A 23,706-nucleotide genomic window follows, 5' to 3' on the forward strand; every position below is an offset into this window, starting at 1 on the left:
AGAGGTTTATTAGACGACAGGAACATGGTCTAACACAGAGCTTGCAGGTGCAGAGAACGGGACCCCTCAGCTGGGTCCATTTTGGGGGGCAGTGAGCCAGACAACCACGTCTGCACTTCACTCCATGTCCCAGCCAGCCCCAAACTGAAACTCCCTCCAGCCCTCCCTCCTCTGGGCTTTGTCCCTTTCCCTGGGCCAGGAGGTCACTTGATTCCTTTGTTTTCCAACCCTTTAGCTCTCACCTTGCAGGGGGGAAGGGCCCAGGCCATCAGTTGCCAGGAAACAGGGTGTCGGCCATTCTCTGTGTCCAGACCCCTGCACACACTTGCCCTCTAGGGCTCTGCAATGATCATACACCCTTACCCCACCACCCAGACACTCAAGAACTGCATAGGGGAAACTGAGGCACCCCCACACTATTCAGAGGAAACATTAAGAACAGTCCCACTTCGTCACACACAGTACCATTAACACAATGCAGGATGGCTGCTCTCCCGTCAGCCTAGAGTGAAGGGGACCTGGCCACCCAGGGTGGATGGATCCCAGCCCCTGGAGCCATCCCATCCGCCCCACATTACTGAGTGTTGCTAGCCTGACAATCCCCAGCCTGAAGCTCCATGAGTGAGCAGAGCCTTAAAAGACTTCCTGAGCCGCATGGGAAGGAGGAGGGAGATGGGCCGGAGTCAGAGGTGCTCCGAGGGAAAGCCACCGTGTTGCCTCAACAAGCCCCAGGAACGCCAGGAAAACTGGAAGAGCCTGATTCATAACTTCCCAGCAGCGGGACGCAACCCAGCCTCACCCTCTCCCAGAATTGCTGGGCACAGCGGGTAACACCAGGAGCCTGTGTCACTGGTTTGACATGCACAACTCACGACACCTGGGGCCCAAGGTCAGCTGCCTAGTGGCCCAACAGACACGTATGGTGGGCTCGAGTCAGGAGAGGTCTGCTCAGAGCTGGGATCAGTGCAAGGGGCAGAAGTCGACGGGAGGAGCTATGGAGACAGCCGCTGAAAGGGGCAGGCCGCTGGGAACCCGGGAGCCCTGGCAGGGCTGTTATCCAGCCCCCAGCTGGTTTGCAATTTCCCACCATCCTCCCCAGCCTAAAAAGTGCAAAGGGAGGGACCTATGTAGCAGGGACAATGGGTAGGAGAAGAGGTGAGACATCCCCTCCTGGGTGACACCCCAAGCCTTGTTGCTCACTCTCCTAGTGCGGTTATTTTCTCACCACTGCCTGGAGCTGGGCTGCCACCTTCTTCTGAGCATGTCAGACAAGTGCTGGGACATCTGTGTCGTTATGGTGCAATGTGGTACCAGAGTGAGGATGCTGGGTCCCCAGGACGCAACTCATGGCGGGGCAGGACCAGGCACTGGGTGGGACAGTGCAGGAGGTGGACTAGCTGGGATATAGTAGACCAAACCATCCCTCCTCCCTAGGATCTTACCTATGTTGAGCGTTTTTCTTTTGCTCCTGGCAATGGTATTTCACTCAGCCAGCGGATACTGACAGCTGCAGTGATGGATGGCACAGGTATCATTTCTTCCCTTGGCCAGAGATCCCCAGCTTAGACACGTCCTGCTCCCTAAACCTGGGCCTCTCATAACAAGCCCCAGTGTGTCCAAGGAGAAGCAGCCAGGGCTTTCTTGGAGAAAGGGCTACGCCCCAGTTAAAGTTAATTGCAAATGCACATGCCAGACGGCTCCTTTGAACGCAGTGATCCTTGCCATCAGTTTTACTATTGACTTTTCCTGATTAATTAATTACGGGCAGGGGCTCTCCAACTTGTAAACCACATGAACCAAACTCTACCAGAGAGACGGTCCCTCCCTCCACTACTTGCCCTCCCCGCTACAGCAGCTGCTTCCAGGGGAAGAAGAAAAGGAGTACTTGTGGCACCTTAGAAACTAACCAATTTATTTGAGCATAAGCTTTCGTGAGCTACAGCTCACTTCATCGGATGCATACTGTGGAAAGTGTAGAAGATCTTTTTATATACACACAAAGCATGAAAAAATACCTCCTCCCACCCCACTCTCCTGCTGCTAATAGCTTATCTAAAGTGATCACTCTCCTTACAATGTGTATGATAATCAAGTTGGGCCATTTCCAGCACAAATCCAGGTTTTCTCACCCCCCCCCCCCCCACACACACACAAAAACCCACTCTCCTGCTGGTAATAGCTTATCTAAAGTGACTACTCTCCTTACAATGTGTATGATAATCAAGGTGGGCCATTTCCAGCACAAATCCAGGGTTTAACAAGAAGGTCTGAGGAGGGGTGGGGGTAAGAAAAAACAAGGGGAAATAGGTTTCAGAGTAACAGCCGTGTTAGTCTGTATTCGCAAAAAGAAAAGGAGTACTTGTGGCACCTTAGAGACTAACCAATTTATTTGAGCATGAGCTTTCGTGAGCTACAGCTCACTTCATCAGATGCATCTGATGAAGTGAGCTGTAGCTCACGAAAGCTCATGCTCAAATAAATTGGTTAGTCTCTAAGGTGCCACAAGTACTCCTTTTCTTTTTTCAAGGGGAAATAGGTTACCTTGCATAATGACTTAGCCATTCCCAGTCTCTATTCAAGCCTAAGTTAATTGTATCCAATTTGCAAATGAATTCCAATTCAACAGTTTCTCGCTGGAATCTGGATTTGAAGTTTTTTTGTTGTAATATAGCAACTTTCATGTCTGTAATCGCGTGACCAGAGAGATTGAAGTGTTCTCCGACTGGTTTATGAATGTTATAATTCTTGACATCTGATTTGTGTCCATTTATTCTTTTACGTAGAGACTGTCCAGTTTGACCAATGTACATGGCAGAGGGGCATTGCTGGCACATGATGGCATATATCACATTAGTGGATGTGCAGGTAAACGAGCCTCTGATAGTGTGGCTGATGTTATTAGGCCCTGTGATGGTGTCCCCTGAATACATATGTGGGCACAGTTGGCAACGGGCTTTGTTGCAAGGATAGGTTCCTGGGTTAGTGGTTCTGTTGTGTGGTATGTGGTTGTTGGTGAGTATTTGCTTCAGGCTGGGGGGCTGTCTGTAGGCAAGGACTGGCCTGTCTCCCAAGATGTGTGAGAGTGTTGGGTCATCCTTCAGGATAGGTTGTAGATCCTTAATAATGCGTTGGAGGGGTTTTAGTTGGGGGCTGAAGGTGACGGCTAGTGGCATTCTGTTATTTTCTTTGTTAGGCCTGTCCTGGAGTAGGTGACTTCTGGGAACTCTTCTGGCTCTATCAATCTGTTTCTTCACTTCACAGGTGGGTATTGTATTTGTAAGAAAGCTTGATAGACGCTTGTAGGTGTTTGTCTCTGTCTGAGGGGTTGGAGCAAATGCGGTTGTATCGCAGAGCTTGGCTGTAGACAATGGATCGTGTGGTGTGGTCAGGGTGAAAGCTGGAAGCATGTAGGTAGGAATAGCGGTCAGTAGGTTTCCGGTATAGGGTGGTGTTTATGTGACCATTGTTTATTAGCACTGTAGTGTCCAGGAAGTGGATCTCTTGTGTGGACTGGACCAGGCTGAGGTTGACGGTGGGATGGAAATTGTTGAAATCATGGTGGAATTCCTCAAGGGCTTCTTTTCCATGGGTCCAGATGATGAAGATGTCATCAATATAGCGCAAGTAGAGTAGGGGCGTTAGGGGACAAGACCTGAGGAAGCGTTGTTCTAAGTCAGCCATAAAAATGTTGGCATACTGTGGGGCCATGCGGGTACCCATAGCAGTGCCGCTGATCTGAAGGTATACATTGTCCCCAAATGTAAAATAGTTATGGGTGAGGACAAAGTCGCAAAGTTCAGCCACCAGGTTAGCCGTGACATTATCGGGGATAGTGTTCTTGACGGCTTGTAGTCCATCTTTGTGTGGAATGTTGGTGCAGAGGGCGTCTACATCCATGGTGGCCAGGAGGGTGTTATCAGGAAGATCACTGATGGACTGTAGTTTCCTCAGGAAGTCAGTGGTGTCTCAAAGGTAGCTGGGAGTGCTGGTAGCGTAGGGCCTGAGGAGGGAGTCTACAAAGCCAGACAATCCTGCTGTCAGGGTGCCAATGCCTCAGATGATGGGGCACCCAGGATTTCCAGGTTTATGGATCTTGGATAGTAGATAGAATATCCCAGGTCGGGGTTCCAGGGATGTGTCTGTGCGGATTTGATCTTGAGCTTTTTCAGGGAGTTTCTTGAGCAAATGCTGTAGTTTCTTTTGATAACTCTCTGTGGGATTAGAGGATAATGGCTTGTAGAATGTGGTGTTGGAGAGCTGCCGAGCAGCCTCTTGTTCATATTCCAACCTATTCATGATGACAACAGCACCTCCTTTGTCAGCCTTTTTGATTATGGTGTCAGAGTTGTTTCTGAGGCTGTGGATGGCATTGTGTTCCGCACGGCTGAGGTTATGGGGCAAGTGATGCTGCTTTTCCACAATTTCAGCCCGTGCACTTCAAATCCAGACTCCAGCGAGAAACCCTTGAATTGGAATTCATTTGCAAATTGGATACAATTAACTTAGGCTTGCATAGAGACTGGGAGTGGCTAAGTCATTATGCAAGGTAACCTATTTCCCCTTGTTTTTTCCTACCCCCCCCCCCCGACCTTCTTGTTAAACTCTGGACTTGTGCTGGAAATGGCTCACCTTGATTATCATACACATTGTAAGGAGAGCGGTCACTTTAGATAAGCTATTATCAGCAGGAGAGTGGATTTGTGTGTGGGGGGTGTGTGAGAAAACCTGGATTTGTGCTGGAAATGGCCCGACTTGATTATCATACACATTGTAAGGAGAGTGATTACTTTAGATAAGCTATTAGCAGCAGGAGAGTGGGGTGGGATGAGGTATTTTTTCATGCTTTGTGTGTATATAAAAAGATCTTCTACACTTTCCACAATATGCATTCAATGAAGTGAGCTGTAGCTCACGAAAGCTTATGCTCAAATAAATTTGTTAGTCTCTAAGGTGCCACAAGTACTCCTTTTCTTTTTGCAAATACAGACTAACACGGCTGTTACTCTGAAACCTTCCAGGGGAAGGTAAAGGAGTTGGCATATTTTTAGTTCTCTAACAGCTGGAAGCCAGGAGGAAGAGCCGGACCCAAGTCACCAGCCAGCTCTCTGCAGGCCACCAGCGAGTGTCCTGCAGACCCCAAGCTGGGAACCACCATCTCCCTGCCGGGATCACTGCAGGATAACATGCCCCAGCTCCTTGTCCAGAAGGCCGCAGGCTGGCAATAGGCATTGGGGCCTGCTGGCTAGAGCAGGGGATGCAAAGCGGGGCTCTTCAGTGCTATTCCTAGCTCAACCCTCTCTGTGCCTCAGTTTCTTCACTGATTCACGGGTGTGCTGAGAGGCTTCACCAGGTCCCATTTGCCCACTGTTTGGCTATGGATCACCTCAGAGGAAATCCCAAATACCATTCTCATTAGAACGCCAGCTGGGATTCCACACGGTGTATCCTACGCAGCAGCCACACCAGCTACAGCCCGTCCATCCCCTGCGAGATGCCGGGTCTCCCATGCTCAGCTAGACCCTGGGAGAGGAGCATTTCACACTTGGTCCCCATCCGCTGACCACAGAGCTGGTCCGGGCTGGGCTCTGATCCTGCACGGAGCTTACTCAGAGTCCAGGTCACGTGTCAGGCTCGGGAGCTGAATTTCTCCCTGGCTTCAGGCAGCTAACAAGGGGCCACCTCCTCTTACACTGGAACAGTCACACCAGAGGGAACACAACCAGAGCCGTGATGAACAGGATCGGGCATTCGCCCACACAGCCACAGGCACTGGCCGCCAGCTGGGCAGAGAGACAGTTTCTGTCCCACGACAGCCTGTGTGGCCAGGTCTCTCCTCCGTCTGTGCTCCTCAGGCCACAAGGGCCTCGGAGGGGCAAGAGGGCAGCTCAACGGGCCAGACGGCTGCTCAGTGCAACTGGCTCTCTGCAGTAAGGGCCATGAGGAGGCCGCCCTGGGAAGCAACCCTTGAGCCAGCCCTCAGCAGGGAAGGGAACACAGCCTGGCCTTTCAAGCAGACCCCTTGTGGCAGTCTGGACCCCTGGCGTCACCCCTTGGACAAAGTATAAAACTCCTATTTGCTGGTCATTATTGTCCTGGTAAAATACCTGTGGCAACCTTGTGTGTGAATGTATAAGCTTGGAGTTACTCCACATGTAAAGAACAGCCACACTGGGTCAGACCAAAAGCCCAGTTTGATCCTGTCTGCTGACAGTGACCAGTGCCAGCTGCCCCAGAGGGAAAGAACAGAACAGGGAATCATCAAGTGATGCAGCCCCTGTCACCCCGTCCATCCCCTGTCACCATTCCCAGCTTCTCGCAAACAGAGGCTAGGGACACCATCCCTGCCCATCCTGGCTAATAGGCCTTGATGTTCCGAGTCTGGGGAGCGGCCAGACCCGTTCTTCAGACAGAGGGCAAGCTGGTGCCTCAGCCAGGTGTGGACAAGGTCACATGGGCCATCACCTGCTAAGTGGCCATTCATTGGCAGGGCAAAAAATCTCCATCCCAGCAAAGAAACAGCCTGGGGTTCCCAGGCCTGCAGCCTGCCTGTTGCCACACTCCCAGCTGGAGCTGCTTCTCAGAGCTGGAGTGGGGGGGACTATAAAAAGGGGGGGGCAGACGCCCCAGAGTTTCCCTGCCATTCTCTCAGCCTCTGGCAGTCCAGGCACCCGAAGAACAAAAGCAGCAGCGCTGGGCTGGGGCAGGGACCTGGACCGAAAGAACTTCAGCCAGCAAAGCTCCTGAAAGGTGGGGCGAGCTTTGAGTGTCACCTGGGTCCGTGTGTCAGGCGTCAGTTGCGTTTTATCTGTATTGCTCTTGCAGCCACTTCTGACAGTCATGCCTCATGCTGTGTATTCACGTCAACTCTCCCTCTTCGTCGTTAATCTACTTGTTTGATCTCATCCAGCGTGGAAGGGGTTGGGAAAGTCCGTTTGAGGTCACCGAGTCTGTGCATTATTTCCCTTGATGAGATCTCTGACTTGTGTGAATTGGTATTGGCCAGGGGACGGCTGCCCAGTGCAGGACATTTGTTTCTGGGGGGGAATCCCAGACCGAGGGCGTGTGGGTGTCCCCAGCTGCAGTTCACACCCCGACGTGACTGTGGGCGACTTGCCTGCAGGCGGCTGTTGGTGAGCAGTTTGGGGCTGGAGGCGACAGCAGCAGAGTGGGGTAAAGGGCACCCCAGGTCCGAGGGCAGGGGAACACAGCTCCTCATTAGTCCGGCTTGGACTCTGGGGATGTCACACCAGGCTCTGGGCTGCAACAACCTCCACCTCTGCCTCACCACGACACCCCCAGACGCCCCCAGCGCCGCTGCTGAATCAGCTGGAAGGGGAACCACGATGCTCTGATGGGGGGCTGCCAGGCCGTCCCACCCGCCCTGCAGTTGCTTAAATCCAGGGGCCGGGAGTGGGGGTGGGGGATGAGGATGGCCATGCAATGGCTGTGCGAATGGCTGAGTGGTGTTAATACTGAGGGGCACTTCCCGTCCCCACAGCTGGCTTTGGACTTGCCTCATGCTTTGCCATGGGAGCGGGGTAAAGGACAGGGAACCTCCGGAGAAGCCTGATTCTTCCATAGCCCAGGAGCCACCTTGCAGGGCCGTCGGGGGCTGGGGAAAGGCCATGGCTGTGCCCACGGTCTCCCCCCCACCCCCCCGAGTTCTGGGGCCCTTTCTCTGTGCCGTGGGCTCTCAATTTGGGGCTGGTGGGGAGGTTAAAATCCAGCCCTGGCCCATTTCACTGCAGGAATGTAAGGTGATGGCCGGGGCTGACCTGCGCTCCTGGGCCTCTCCACGGCTGCCGGGGGGCTGGGATGCCCCCAGCCAAGGCTCAGCAGGTCAGTGCATGGGGCCAGGAGGTGAGGGGGGGTGTCTGAGCAAGGATCGTGGTGCGGAGAGCGTAGGAGAGAAAGGGCTGAATCCCCCGGGTGACTCTGCCCCCAGGCAGGGCGATGCCCGGGATGGCCCCGGCCGGCAGTGTTTTCCCGGGGGTGGTTCCTGTTTCCTTGGGCTGAGTTTATCTTAGTTCTCTGAGCTGGGTGATTCGCACCCTGTTCTGGTGCTGCATGGGCGGGGCGAGGGGCATTGCTCTAAAAATAGCCTAGAGCAAGCAGCCTCCAGTGCCGCCCCCCTCCCACTGGCACCCCCGCCCTTTCCCCCACTGCCCCCATAATGAGGAGTATCGAGGATTACAAAGCTGGCAGAGCAGGGGCTGGGACAAGCCAGCACTCCAGCCCACGCTGGCCTCTTCCTGCAGCCCCCAAGCTAACCATGCCTGGGCCAGGGACTTCTCCCTCTCTCCTTGGCCAGGCCAGGCTGGAGGGAGAGCCATGGTTCAGGGACTGGAGCAAAGACCATGCGGGTATCGCAAGCCACTCCCAGCCAGGAGGCTTGGGGAGATGAGTGGGGCAGCTGCAGCCCTAGCTCCCATCAGGCGGTAGCGCTGTCTGGATCCGGCACTGCAGACTCTAACTACACTCCACGTGCCCTACAAGCCACAGCACATGTACCTTCCCCTGTGTGGGCTGGGCTTGAACCCAGGACTTGTGGCACAGCCCTCTACCACTTGAGCTAAAGAAATAGATCCCTTAGAGGGCAACAGTAGTAGGCTGTAATCCTCTCTGTGGCCTAGCTGCTAGAGGGGGATGTGACATGAGCCATCTCCACGTATTATCCTGCCATGCCCTCCCTGCAGCCCAGTTTGGGGTCCCTTGTCATTGTGTCTGACCCACCCCTGCCCTTCCCAGGGCGCCCGGCCCCGGGGCAGCATGCGGCACTCACGATGAGGCTGTTGAGGGTCACACTGTTGGTGTACAGGAACTCGATGACGGCCAGGAAGACCTCGGGCTGCACATGGCTGAGGACCAATGGGGTCTGGGGGGGCCACGGCTCCTGGGCACCTGGCTGGGGCTGGCAGAGCATCCCCTGGAAGGTCTGGCAGCGGCAGGCGAGGATGCAGCGATGGGCAAACACCTCCTGCCTCTCCCTGCCCACCACAAACGTCACGTCACTGCGGAGATGGAGACAGGCCAAGCCACGCCATGAGGAGCGGGGATTGCAACAGGGTGGCCACTGCCTGAGTGCCCCATGCAGAATACCCCTGACCCCCATCCCTCATTCAGAGTACCCCGACCCCCATCCCCCATTCAGAGTACCCCTACCCCCATACAGAGTACCCCCGACCCCCATCCCCCATGCAGAGTACCCCTGACCCCATGTGATGTTATTGACTTGAACTGGGACCGTTTAGAACGTTGTTGCAACCAAGGTCCTGTAGTGGCACCAAATCTTGTATAAAGGGGGTCAAATGAGGTGTCTAAGACGAGGTGATGGTTGGCTGGTTAGGATTTTGCTGTCTGTTTGCATGTATCATTTTTGTATTGAAAGATATAAGTATTGGCTCTAGACTGGCTGTATTTCAAACTTGTGCTCTGCTTCTGGGGGACACCCCAGACAAGTGGGTGTCAGCTCTGCCTAGCCTGCTGGGTGGCCCATTAAGGACCATCAGCGACACAACTGACCCAGTGAGAGAAGGCAGACACGCCTGGGGACTCAGCCAGGTGTGCAGGGACCTGCCTATGGACAGAACTCTGAGGTGTTTCCAGGCCATGGGATGGGCAGCGTGTCCTTGGGACAAAGAAAAAGACCACATGGCATGAGACTATAAAACGCTGCTGCAGCTCCTCCATCTTGTCTTCAATCCTGCTTCCGACCTCTGGAGGAACTTTGCTACACGGAAGCTTTGACCCAAGGACTGAAGGACCCATCCCAGCTGGGGATGTTCTCCAGAGACTTGATTTGAACCTGCCGTTTATTCCATCACTGCTACGAGCCTGAACCAAGAACTTTGCCATCACTGTATGTCATTGATTCCATTGAACCCATTCTAGCTCTCATCTATATTTCTTTCCTTTAATGAATAAACCTTTAGATTTTCGATTCGAAAGGATTGGCAATGGCGTGATTTGTGGGTGAGATCTGATTTGTATATTGACCTGAGTCTGGGGCTTGGTCCTTTGGGATCGAGAGAAACTTTTTTCTTTTACTGGGGTGTTGGTTTTCATCACCATTTGTCCCCATAACGAGTGGCACTGGTGGGGATACTGGGAAACAGGAGTGTCTATGGGAATTGCTTGTGTGACTTGTGGTTAGCCAGTGGGGTAAAACCAAAGTCTTCCCTGTTTGGCTGGTTTGGTTTGCCTTGGTGTGCATAGAAACCCCAGCCTTGGGTTGTAACTGCCCTGCTTTAAGCAATTTGTCCTGAATTGGCACTCTCAGTTGGGTCCCGCCAGAACCAGCATCAGCATGCAGAGTACCCCCATCCCCCATGCAGAGTACCCCTGACCCCTACCCCCATGCAGAGTACCCCTACCCCCATGCAGAGTACTCCCTAATACCCCATGAAGAGTACCCCGACTCCCCCATCCCGCAGGCAGAGTACCCCCCTAATCCTCCATCCCCCATGCAGAGTACTCCCTAATACCCCATGTAGTGTACCCCTGCCCCCCCATGCAGAGTATCCCCTGACTCCCCCATCCCCCAGGCAGAGTACCTCTGCCCCCTCATGCAGAGTACCCCTAATCCCCCATCTGTAAGGATAAGGCCTTTGTCAGCAGCCATATCCTAAGGCCTTCATCTGCAGTCAGATTAAAAGAGCAGCAGCCATTAGCTGAGAAGCAGGAAGTCACATCCTCACACTGCCTCTAATTACATTAAAACAATGTCCTATCCGGCTGGTAAGAAGGAGACCCCATCCTAATGGCACCCGGTATCGCCAGATAAAGAAACAGAGCTTAAGATGGTTAAGGAAAATTTAGTCTGATAGCATCCTGTCTGGCAAGAACTCACCGTGAAATCCTCATTTCTTTATTGTTTTGGCATTATGGTCCCCACTTCCCTATTGTTTACCTGTATGGTCTCCGTCTGGTTCTTTAATTGTTTCTGTCTGCTGTATAATTAATTTTGCTAGGTGTCAGTTAATTAGGGTAGTGGGATATAATTGGTTAGAGAATTATGTTACTCTATGTTAGGATTGGTTAAGGTCTAGCTAAGCCGGACTCAAGTTTCACTATATAAACTGCGGTCCAAGAAGGACACCAATTGGGAAGAGAAGCATAAGAAGAAGGAAAGACCTGGAAGAAGAAGAACTCACCCCCAAGACTCAGCCTAAGATCAGAGCTGTTCAGATGTGTCATGCAGCAACTGGGACCCAGACGAGACCGACCTTGCCTAGCCAACAGGGAAAGTCCGCCTGCCTGATCAAGGTTGGTGAGCACGGCACTATCTGCTTAGTGTGTATTCTGCTTGGTGATTGTTAATGACTAGAGGGTCCGGATATTACTGTGTAAGGCTCTTTCACTGGTAAAAGGTCCTGCACACCTGCAGAAGTAGTATATATCCGGAGCCCTACGGATTGGGAAAGGGCGTGGGTCCTTACATTGACCAGATTAGTTACACCCTGAGCCCTACGGATTGGGAAAGGGAGTGGGTCCTTACATTGACCGGGTTAGTTACACCCTGAGCCCTACGGATTGGGAAAGGGAGTGGGTCCTTACATTGACCAGGTGAGTTACACCCTGAGCCCTATGGATTGGGAAAGGGAGTGGGTCCTTACATTGACCAGGTTAGTTACACCCTGAGCCCTACAGATTGGGAAAGGGCGTGGGTCCTTACATTGACCAGGTTAGTTACACCCTGAGCCCTATGGATTGGGAAAGGGCGTGGGTCCTTACATTGACCGGGTTAGTTACACCCTGAGCCCTACGGATTGGAAAAGGGAGTGGGTCCTTACATTGACCAGGTGAGTTACACCCTGAGCCCTACGGATTGGGAAAGGGAGTGGGTCCTTACATTGACCAGGTTAGTTACACCCTGAGCCCTACGGATTGGGAAAGGGCGTGGGTCCTTACATTGACCAGGTGAGTTACACCCTGAGCCCTACGGATTGGGAAAGGGCGTGGGTCCTTACATTGACCAGGTTAGTTACACCCTGAGCCCTACGGATTGCGAAAAGGTGGGGTGCCCTAATGTGTGCAGGTAACACATCCCCCATGCAGAGTACCCCTTTCCCCCATGCAGAGTATCCCGACTCCCATCCCCCATGCAGAGTACCCTGACCCTCCATGCAGAGTACCCCTGACGCCCATCCCCCAGGCAGAATACCCCTGCCCACCATACAATGTACCCCCTAAACCCTCATCCTCCATGCAGAGTACCCTGCCCACCATGCAATGTAACCCCTAAACCCCCATCCTACATTCAGAGTATCCTCCCGTGCAGAGCCTAATGGAGGCAGAAGAGCCCAGCACGTGGCCCCTCATGGCTGCTCCTTCCCACTAATCCCCCCCCTCACCCCCGCCCGGCTCAGCCATCTGTGTGCTGCCTCCCTGCAAGTGACTGAACAAATCTACTCCAGCAGGAGGCCAGGACATGCAGCCTTCACCCTTCTACCTCACCTCCCCCCCCACAAATGCCAGTCACACCATGGGGCTGAGGTTATATCTCATTGGGCGGGGGTGGTGGTGTGGGTATTTCCCTGAATACATACGCACAGTGCCTGCTACTGGCTGGACTGAACTGCCCAACCGAGTATCATGGGCCCTGTACTGCTAACAGCTAATGGAGGTTCTCCTTGCGTACCCCCCAGGGCTTTGTGCAGCGGTTTGGGAAGTGCTGAGGGTTCTCATTGTTTGCATGGCTGCTATTGTTTGTTTGTTTGGTTCAAAACTCCATGTAGGGCAGGTAAACCACTTCCTCTGGAAGATTCATAAAACTACAGGCCGCACACCCGTGTGGAGTCAGAACTGAAAAGGAAAGTGCCGTGGGCCCAGCGCTTGCATGGAGGGGTTTTCACTCCGTGCATTAGGGAGTGGAAAGTCCAGCTGCTGAGAATCAGAAATCTGCTTTTCACCTCCTTTGACTCATGACCCTTGAGTCAGGCAGCTGGGCTAGAACCAGAAATGCTGACAAATAATTCCACCACGGGTAAACGCCTCCAACCTCCCGGTTCTCCCGGGACGCCAGCGTGTGGGCGCTGCTGCCAACACCCGCCTGGTGGCACAGTGGGGCCAGCCTGGTCGGGGGCTGCCGCTGCTCACAATGCACAGGAGGAGTCAATCCTACCACCCGCTGATCGCCTGTGCCCACCACACCATGGCATCTGGGCGGCTCACCCCCAGCCAACGGGCCAATCCGCCCAGTCTCTCTGTGAGCTAAGGCAGGATTCTGATGGTCCCCATTTTGCAGGGAAGGCATGGAGGGGCAGCTCCTCCAGGGACTGAGGATTTACATGCAAGTGAGGGGCCTAAAGTCTGGGCCTAATCTATGGTAGAGCCAAGCCCAGAACCCAAATCTCCCAAGCGCGTTGGGCACCGGGATGTGGCACCAAGCTGCCTGTGTAGGCTGCGGCCTGAAAGGGCTGGTGAGTCTACTGACCTGGCTTTTGGGTTGAGCCCTTTAAGTGATATTGGGCCTGTTCTGTGTTTAGTGACTTTTGCCATCTCCAAGCGTTATCACTGGGGCCCTCTCTTCGCCAGTGTACCACAAGCACACCTGCCATTCCCCAAGCACTCTCCATCTCAAAGCACTTCAGGATCTATACACCCACAGTGAAATGCAGCCACCTCTGGTGTGGAAGACATCAACCACCCAGCACACATCACGCTGCACCAGCAGAAGGGTGGTGAGCATGGCATTTTGGCCAAGAGCAGAAAGGCAAAGCTACCCTCTGATGAAGTATGGGCTCTTTAGTACCCGTGTAGAGCAGACAGGACCTTGGCTTCAAGGACTCAGCCAAAATGCCATAGGGAGTGAGTGGCAGGGACTCAGTGTGCCCATGCTAGAAGGCTGAGTCAACCCTGTGGGATACAGGCTGGAGCCCTGGGAATGCAGAGATGATGCTCAGACAATAAACCACCCCGTTAGCACTAAGGGTCAGCGCGTGCTACATTCCTTGACGGAGACTGGGATATTCTCTCCATTGCATCACCGAGTCCAGGTCTAAATGAGCCCAGGAATGGGGCTCGTCCGCCCTCCCCGCAAACACTCTCTGACAGCTCCAGCCCAAGTGGCCAGGCCTCTCCCAGCAAAGGCCACTGCCGCATGGTCCCTGTCTCCCACTGCAGACTGCAAATCCTGGACTTGTCTCACTCAACCCAGCCTGTTCCTCTCCCAGAGCTAGCCCAGGCTCTGCCTGGTGGGCAGTGGGAGCCAGAGGCTGCCCCAAGCAGCTGGGAAAAGCTGCCTGACTCATTGAAATGGGCCCCCCCCCGCCGCCCAGTGTTTGGCCTTAAGAACATTGGAACTCTGTCCTTCAAGGCCACCTGAGACAAGCCAGTGGCTTGAGCTGAGTCCTTCTCCGGCCCCGGCACCTCTGAGCACCTCACTACCTTCAGCGTAGCTTTAATATTCTAATCCCCCCATCATGCTGCTGGGGAGCTCAGCCACAGAGAGACTAAGGGACTTTCCCAAGGTCACACGGGGACTCTGTGGCAGAGCAGGGAATCAAGCCCAGGTCTCTCAAGTGCCCGACGCATGAGGCCATCCTTCCTCTGCACCGATGCTGTCCCGCACTGTACCCCGTGCACTGCAGCCATCGAAGGGAACGCGGGCTGACAGCAGCTGGCTGGGCCCCTGGGTGTATTTCATGAGCCTGCCCCAGGGAGGAAGGCCCAGGAAGCAACTAGCATTAGGAGCCTAGGTACCCTTCAGGATCTAAGCCAAACTGTTTAAATCCATCCGTACCCAGCACAACCCCTTAGCAAGGGGAGAGCAGCCTTAGGAGGGCTCTTGCCTGGCAGAGCGGTGGACTGTCGAGTGGATTTGAATGAGTGACCGATACGGGCCAAGCTCCGTATCCCAGCGCCTGAGCCATCCCATTCCCCCCCACGCGAGACACTCGCACATTGTAGCATCAAACTGGCCCTCACGGCACAGAGAACCCCTGGGAATCAAAAGGGCACCTCCCAGCCCCCGCTCAGGGCAGAGCCTCGCAAGGCAGGGAAAGGGATCACTGCCTGTTACATTTCATCCCAAGCTGCTTCCCAAGCCAGCCTCACATCATGGAGCCCAAAACTCCAGCCACCTCTGGGGTGAAACGCAGCAGCTGTTTAACAGCGCACATCAAGACGGCACAACAGCTATGGCCAGGCAGTGGAGAACATGGGGCCACCGGACAATGCCAGCTGAGTTTGTAATGCCTGGGGTTGGACCACAGCCAGGACACTGGCCCGGCAGCCCCACATCACCTGCCAGTTTCTAGCTATTGCATGGCTGATGGCTGCTCCAGCTGCCTCCTTCCACTACGTGCCACCGGCATTTAGGCCTGAGCTTCCCCATCCGAGTGGGAATAGGAGCTGGGGGAAGCGAGCGCTCAGGCCTGGGCGTTTAGAAACCTGCCCCTTGGGCCACAGATGAAAGTGCTGATGAAGTGCTAGAAAATCTGTTAACCACATTTTTCCACCAGCTCAGCAGGTTTGCCTTTGTGCTTTCGGCAGCCGCCTGAAGCCCTGCACGGAGAGGAAACCCGGCTTCTGCTCACACCACTCGGCCTCCATGAGCAATGGTGCCAAAGTCCGAGCTCTGGAGCGAGGGGCATGGGCCTGGGGAATTGCTTTTCCCCAGCACGCCTTGCTAGCTGCTCTCCCTTAGCAGCCTCAACAAAGCTCACTCCTGAGCATCTCCTCCGTCCACTGGCTCCAGCTTCCTCCTCCACCACCGGCTCCACTCTGCTTCTAGAAGCGAGAGGCTCTTCTCCATCCCTAGAGCAGGCAGGGCCTGGGCCAGTGGCCACGCCACGCCACACACTGCCCGCCCGGGGGCCCAGAGGGAGCAGATTGCTCACGCCCAGCGGCCTGTTCAGCTCTTGGGCTTCTCCACTATGGCTGCCACCAAGGGAGACGACGATGGCCAATTGTGCTGGGAGGCTCAGCCCCACCCGGCTCCTCTCTCTGGGCCCGCCCCCTAGCGAGGCTGGACTGGCACCTGGCACCTAGCTGTGCAAGACTCCGCAGGTAGGCCTAAAGGAAAGGGGTGACTTCGCACGCTCCCCATGTCGGGCCTGACCAAAGCCAGTGGAAAGGTTTGGGTCAAGCCCTTAAGCACAAACCCAGGGCTCTCTCCCCTGAGAGAGAGGAGCATGTGGCCAGTGCACAAGGCTGCGCAAATCCCGCTGGGAGGCGCTGGGTTTCTTTTAGTGACATGTGGCTGCACCGACTGGTGAAACCCACCACCAGGAGCAAAGGCTGCTGCTTAGCTTGTCCTCAGCCAGTCCTGTCCGGGGAGGAGCAGTGTGTGGACCGTGCCGTATACATTGCTCCTCAGCCCAGGGCATCGCTGGGCCTCGTGACAGGTCCTTCCCTGCTCAGCTTTCGAGCACTGAAAACCTGCCTGATTTGTTAGTCACCCTTCCCTGGAACTGCAGATTTCCCTGGATCGGGGCAATCCACTGGGATTCTAGTTGCTGAACAAAGCAGCTGCAACGGCTCTGGGGTGGAGAGGTTCTCTGGCTAACTGCACGTGGGGAACAAGGTGCCCTCCTTGTGTGCCCGGGGTGGGGGGTGTTTGTGGGTTACCGCATCATACCAGCCATGCTGGGACTGTCCAAGCCCCCTGCTGCCTCACTAATCTGTTGTCCAGCTACCAGCTCTGGTGTGCCACAGTCCCCAGAGCCAGCTGGCCCAGAAGGAAGGACCCGGTGGGGCAGGAGCTGTGTGCCCAGGCAGCGCCAGCCGAGCCCGCCACCCTTCACAAATAGATAATGGCCGGGAGGCAGGCCGATGCTGAGCTGAGGCGTGAGCTATCCAGTGGTGAGAGGGTGCAACTGTATCTATGGGTTTGGCTCCGCTCAGGGCCTCCGGGGTCTAGTACAGAGACCGATGCTCGGCCTCTGCCCCACGGCAGGAGAGAGGAGCCAGGGACCCCACACAGAGCAGTGACCGAGTATGGGGTTGGCAAGGCCTGCCGACGAGGGGGTGGCTGGTCAGACTCCAGGCGGCCAGGTTAGTCAGCATGGCGTCACCGGGGCGCGTGAACCAGGGTGCTGAACGCAGAAGTGGGAAGAGCCCCTTTGTGGAACGGCTAATCCTGTCTTCGATGGGGGCTTGTGTCACACCCCTAGAGGGCTCTGCACCCCAACTCTGCAGTGACTCTTGGCCAGCGTGTAAAACAGATTTGTGCTGGAAATGGCTCAACTTGATGATCACTTTAGATAAGCTATTACCAGCAGGACAGTGGGGTGGGAGGGGGTATTGTTTCATGGTCTCTGTGTATATAATGTCTACTGCAGTTTCCACAGTATGCATCCGATGAAGTGAGCTGTAGCTCACGAAAGCTCATGCTCAAATAAATTGGTTAGTCTCTAAGGTGCCACAAGTACTCCTTTTCTTTTTGCTAAAACAGAAGGGTTATTAGTCATCTGGAACGCAGCGTAGAACAGTTCTTGCTAGCACAGAAATCAGGAATGTTCAGCAAAGCCTATGTTGAGGGGGTCCAGAGCCCCAGGCTCTCCCCCCAAGTCCCAGTCCAGGAGACTGACTCACTTCCAGCAACCCAACCTCAGTTGTGCCCAGTTGCCCCTCCATCCTTTGTCTCTTTTTCAGGCAAACTTGTCACCTGGCCTCCATGTCTGTTTGTTCTCCAACTCCTTCGGCTGGCTCCTTGAAGAGGATGTGCCCCAGCCATCAGTTGCCAGGGTGCAGAGTGTCTGGCCATTGTCTGGGCGCTGGCAGCTACCCGGTAGAGTTTCTGCAACGATCACGCACCTTTGTCCCATCAGCTAGATACTTGTGCAACACATTGGGGAAACTGAGGCACACACAGTACTCCTACAAAACATGACAACAGTTCCCACTTCATCACAGCTACTCCTGGCTCCTCTTGCCAGCAGAGGCAGTAGCTAGGTCAACAGAAGGATTCTTCCGTCAACCCAGTACTGTCTACACGGGGACTTAGGTCAGCGTGACGGCACTACTCAGGGGTGTGGATTTTTCATCCCCCTAACTGACGTCGTTAAACTGGCCTAATTGTCTGGTGCAGACCAGGCCTGAGTAAAGGTGACGTGGGTGGAGTTCATGGGGGCGTTAAGTTCCTCAAAAGAAACCGTCACAGGCATGCGACTGGCTTCCCGCGCTCACCAGCTAGCCACGGCCTCAGCCCCGCGTCAAGCTGGTGGTTTCCATTTCGCAGGAAGAGAACCCAAGGAGCAGTGGGGGTGCACACCTTCCTCCCGCCAGGTTCTCTCGCCGGCCGCCCACGAACTCTCCCCATCACGGCCAGCAGACAGCAAGGGCCCGAAAACAGTCCCGTAGCGGCTGCACTGTGCTCCAGGGATGAGCAGGGCCGGATTAACATTTTGTGGGCCTGGCACCAAACATATTTGTGGGCCCCCATGGGGGCAATGGAACCGGCGCGGGGAGGTCGGTCCCCAGAGTGAGGGGCGGCCAGGGGCAATGGGGCATGGCAGGGGCGGCCCCGCTCTGCCAGCCCAGTGCAAGGGCACTAGTCACAAACCGGCAGACGCACAGTGGCCCGCCCAGCCCAGTGCTGCCAGCGTGCCCCTTCCCCTCGGGGGCAGGCCCAGGCCGTGCCACACAGCCCACCACGCCCAACACCCCATAGGCGCCAACTCCATGGGTGCTCCGGGGCTGCTCAGGACCCACCGGCAGCCCCGCTGATCAGCTTCGCCCCAGCGCCTCCCACGTGCCGCTGATCAGCTGTTCAGCAGGGGGCAGGAGGCGCTGGGGGGGGGAGAGAGGAGCAGGGGCAGGAAGAGGTGGGGGTGCTCGGGGGGAGGGTGCGGGATGGGGCAGGAACAGGTGGGGTGGGGGTGGAGTGGGGGCAGGAAGAGGTGGGTGGCAGGGCCTTGGGGGAAAGGGTGGAGTGGGGGTGGGGCTTGGGACAGAGCTGGGTCAAGCACCCATGGGAAAATCAGAAATTTCCTCTGCAACACCCCCCCCCCAACTCCCTATGGCCAGGGCTCCCCAAAGTCCCCTCACAAATGCAGAGCACCCTGCACAACCCTGCAGGCCGAGAGGAGCAAGTGGAAGGGGGGGGAGCCAGCAAGCGGAGCAGGCCAGGGCCCCTTCTGAGCATGGGCCCGGCTCCATGGCGCTACTGGCCCATTGTAAACCCAGCACTGCCCACAGGGACTTCCACCCTCCCTGGGTTTCAGTGCTCAGACGGGCCCCGCAAGCCGCCCCCAGAACAAAGAACTGCCGGTGACTCAGCGAACAGACCAGACCCACGGCCCCCCTGGAATGGATTCCAGTGGGCGACGTGCTCCCATCAGAGCGCAGGGCTGGCCCTAGGTTGGCGAAATCAGCCCTGAGGTGCCAGCCGGTTCCGCACACGGGCTTGTCAAATGGTTTGCAAGAAGTGAGTTGAAACCACAGAAGTTTGCATAAAATTCTTAGCGTGGGGGGCCAATGTAAGGCCAGCGACCCTGTCCCACGGACTTGCTGTCGGCCACGGCGGGGCCCGCTCCTCGCCAGAGTGCTAGGGGGTCACCCACCTGGGCTGCGTGCACAGGGCGCTGTTCTTCCGACGCAGCCCCGCGAGCTTTGCAAACTTCCATGGACAGAGGCTGAGATTTTCAAAGCAGGCTAGGGGACCTCGACACACGTTTAGATACGCGTCTAAACCCTCTCGGCTGCTCTGAAATTCTCAAACCCCCCCCCCAGCACTTTGTCCAGCACGGGAATGCAGCCGTCTCTGGGATGAGCCGCGGCGACTGCTTCACGGCCCCCAGCAGCGCTGCACGCAGGTTTAGGACAGGGAGCAAAGGGAGTAGCTCACAGCACACAGGCCCTCAGGAGTGATGCTGGCTACGGGCAGAGGGGCTGGGCAGGGGGCCGCGCCCGCACACGGTCTGGCAGGGGCGCAGCGGGAGGGTGGCTGAGTTTCCACAAAAAGAAAAGGAGGACTTGTGGCACCTTAGAGACTAACCAATTTATTTGAGCACGAGCTTTCGTGAGCTACAGCTCACTGCATCGGATGCATCCACAGTTTCCACAGGGTGGAGTCGAGGGACAGGGAAGGGCCCACCCTCAGCACGGCTCTGGCGGGCGTACGGCCCCGCCAGCTGTACCAGGCATATCCCCGGCCTGGCCCAGCTGCTCCCCGGCCCAGCTCACCTGAACCGCGGGTTGTTGACGAGGCTCCTGATGGCTGCGGCGAAGGCGGCCGCGTCCCCCTCCAGGACGGCCGAGCCGGCGTAGGCCATGGCCTGGGGCGGCGACCGAGGCAGGCGGGAGGGAGCGGGGCTGGGCGTGCGGCCGAGAGAGCCGGCCAGGTTCAGCGGCTCAGCCAGGCCTGCGGGCCGCTATCTCGCCCAGCGCCTTGCAGAGAGCCGGCAGGAGCGGGCGGGAGCAGGCCAGAGCCGGGGAGGCAGGCCTAGGCCACGGGGAGGAGGCCCCTGCTGCAAGCAACAGAGCTCATCACTAAGGAAACCGGCCGCTGCCCAGCTCCAGAAATCCAGCGGCTGCCAGACGGGGTGTGTGGGAAACCCGTGGGCCTGAACCGAGAGGAGCGGGGTCAGAGTCTAGAGCGAGGCAGCCAGCCGGCCCGGGGGCCAGGCCGAGGAAAGGCAGCAAACCAGAGGGGAGCGGGAGCAGCGGGACAGGAGTTCTGCAGGGGCCGAGACTCACGGCTGGGGCCGGCAGGAGGGCGGCGGGAAAGCAGCTGGAAAATCACACCCCACACAGCATCTGCTTTCCAGAGCCAGCCAGAGCCAGCCACCATCTGGGAGCTCAGCCTGGCTCAGCCTTGGAACTGAAGGGCTGGTCCGTGGCCAGCCCCTGGGGCGAAGCTATTGAGCGGATCTCAGCCCCTGAAAGAAAGCAAACGGCTCCCGGCAGCTGAGCACTTTCCGGTGCCCCCCCAGCCCCACCCGTCGTTCAGGCCGGCTGAATAGCTGCTGCCACTTCCGGGGGGCCCGCAGGCTCTCTTAGTTCCCAAACGTAGGGCAAAGTCACAGCTGTGGGGTCACAAAGAGCATGCGTGTGCGGTAGGCACGCACCTTTGCTATGGGGCTGTCTGGGCCAGCGCTCAGAGGGGGGCCAGGCCTCCAGGGGAGATCCTGGTGCTTGCGGGAAGTGGTGGGGTGTTCTCCTGGGAGTCCTCGAAAGCCCAGGGGAAGTCTACACCCACCAGCCACGGGGCTGGGCGCCGTGCCCCTCTTGGCTAGCGATAGCCCGCAGTGCTGCAGCAGAGGGGCCAGCGCTCAACACTAAAGATCTGTCTCCAGCCTCCCCTGCCTGGGCTCTGTCCCCAAGAAGCCGGCACAGAGGCAAGCCCTGCAGCCGGTGACCCTTGCCAGCACTCCAGTTGCCTTGCGGCCAGGCCTCCGAGCCAGCTGGACGGTGGAGGGAGGGCAGCGGCGTGGCTGCTCGGACCAAGGGTCTCTTTGTGGCATCTCACGGATGAGCTGTAAGGAGCCAGGACCCACGCGCGGCAGAGACAGCAGCCTTGCAACGCCCGGCCTCGAGCACTAGCACGAAAGGCACCTCAGCTGCCGTCCCGCACCCAAGCCCCCATCGCGCACGCCCTCGGACGCCCGACCCTGGAAATGGGGCCACGCTGCCGGGCGCGTCCTCGGGCCGCTCCGAGGGCTGTGGCCACCCCCTGTAGCAACGCAGCTCCCCGGCGCCTGGCGCTGCTTCGGCACGTGAGCGATGCGTCCCGGTGGTGGCTGGCACGGCAAAGGAGCATTGCAGCCACCCCTCGTCCTCACCAGCCTTCCCATGGGGCGTCCCACAGGGGTCACAGCTGTTCCCCCCTCCCTTTCAGCAAACGCCTGGCACGCTGGCAGAGGCCCCGAGGTGCAGCACTCCTTTGCAGGGGACAGGACCGACCCAGGTGGCACAGCACCAACGCTGATGGGAAGTGGGACCGGCTGGGAGGAGCTGGCTGGGGCCTCAATGAGCTGTGAACCTGCCCCGCCCCTGCCACCCGCCCTCAGACCTGTGCCCACAGGAACGAGCAGTGCCCGGGGTGTGGCCCTCCGTTGAACACCTGGAGGGAAGAGATCAGACCGGTCCGGGTGCAGAACTCTCCTGTTCGCAGAAGTCTGTCCACACGAACAGACACCAAAGCAGGGCTGGACCAAGGCGAAGGCACTACAGGCTTGTGCCAACTCCTGGTGCCTCGTGTCCAGATCAGAATCGCAGCCTTCATTAGAAAAAACAATGTTCCTCGCCCGCATAGCTGCAAAGAAACGCTTGACAACGTGACCTGACTGTAACTGACACCTGCCTGAGTCTGCAGACAGCCTGAAACAATCACTCCAAGTAGGTGTGAACCACCCCATTCATCTTACCCTTGAAACTTGCTGCCACCCTAGCGAGACACAGGGACATGATTATGGGGGGTACCCCCTTTGGGTGTCCATAGGAACCCAGATTGCCTGAAATTTGGATTTGTTCCTTTTCCCTCTCTCTCCCTCATCTCCAGTCTTTTGTTCAGGGCTGAATTAAGTGACCCACGGCTGGTGAGAGCAGAGTCCACCTTGAACCTCCTGGCAGCTACAGTGAGCAGGGCCCTATAATAAAGTGAGGCGAGAGAGAGAGACCCGCAAGGCCGTTCACTCCTCTCCTCACTAGTTTAGTGCATTGAACAACTAAATCATCACCAATGCAAGCTAGGATGGAAGCATGAGGGCTATCAATCTTCATGCTTCAGGGCAGAAGATAATCACCAGCAAGGTGAATCATGGCATGAGAGACGGCCCTGTCTTTCTTCAACCCGTCCAGCTCTGACCCGTGTTGAAGACAGGACAGCGGGCTGGATGGAGTATTCGTCTGTTCTGCAACTGCAGGAAGCAGAACGCTTGACTGAATCAGCTGTGCCGGGGCAGGAGCTCCTGCCGCATGGTCCTGGATTTGCCCTCACGCAGCGGCTGTGAAGGGCCTATTGGCCACGTGGCGAAATGTAAGACGCCCTGACTGAGGCTGCCGCTATTCAAGAGGAACCACTTGTGTTCTGGGCTAGTGTAAACAGCGCCTAGCGCAGTGGGGTTCTGGTCTGTGACAAGAGCCCCTATGTGCTAGGGGGATAGAAATTATAAATAATAATTAAAGGGACACACTTTGCTTAAAAGCACATCTCGGTAATATGTGTCCTTCTCCGGGTCACAAACAACACTTCAGATTATTAAAGAGGAAAGAATTTTAGAAACCCATTGAGCTTTTCTCTAGTTCTGCTGTTTGGTCACTCTGCGTGTCTCTTTTTTTGGCCCATAAAAGAGACTGAAATCCTGGTCACTACTGTCAGGGTTCTGGGAGGGCACTGTTGGGTTGCAAACACTTCTGAGAGCAGTTATACGGTTAAAAATAACTACTCTGCTCGGATTTTTCTTTTAACTAATAGAAACATTTCTACAGGCCTTTAGGTTTTGTACGAAGTTTGTTTGTACAAAGTCTAAATCAGAGGGCAAAGCGGAGGTGACAAATGCTGGTCGGGATCCAGCTACCTAGATACAGGCCACAAAACAATCATACGCCATAAGAGTTGGTTCTTTTAGCGTTTACACATGCAGTCACACACGCAGTGTTCAGGGCAGTTTGTTTACACACTCGATGCCACAGGGACGGGGGAGAGCTAAGTAGCTAGATTAGGTAGCTAGACAGCTATAGATTTTGCGTTGGAGTTTATCACTTTCTTAAATAACTCCCCAAAGAGAGAACATGTGTGTTCGGCAGAATGCAGAGGAG

The 23,706-nt window shown here is 56.1% G+C and overlaps 1 protein-coding gene across 1 annotated transcript in view; it reads right to left on the minus strand.

The window, feature by feature from the left end:
• The window catches only part of BTBD19 (BTB domain containing 19), an 83,279-nt gene extending 63,060 nt beyond the window's left edge, over positions 1-20,219 (minus strand). The window contains exons 1-2 of the mRNA XM_077825048.1: positions 20,131-20,219; positions 8,783-9,011 (exon numbers count right to left, since the gene is read on the minus strand). Coding sequence (XP_077681174.1) covers positions 8,783-9,011; positions 20,131-20,219 — 318 coding nt within the window. The remainder of the gene's footprint in view (positions 1-8,782; positions 9,012-20,130) is intronic.
• Positions 20,220-23,706: the final 3,487 nt, after the last annotated feature.

Source organism: Eretmochelys imbricata, chromosome 8 (genome assembly GCF_965152235.1).
Source record: "Eretmochelys imbricata isolate rEreImb1 chromosome 8, rEreImb1.hap1, whole genome shotgun sequence".
Lineage (NCBI taxonomy): Eukaryota > Metazoa > Chordata > Testudines > Cheloniidae > Eretmochelys > Eretmochelys imbricata.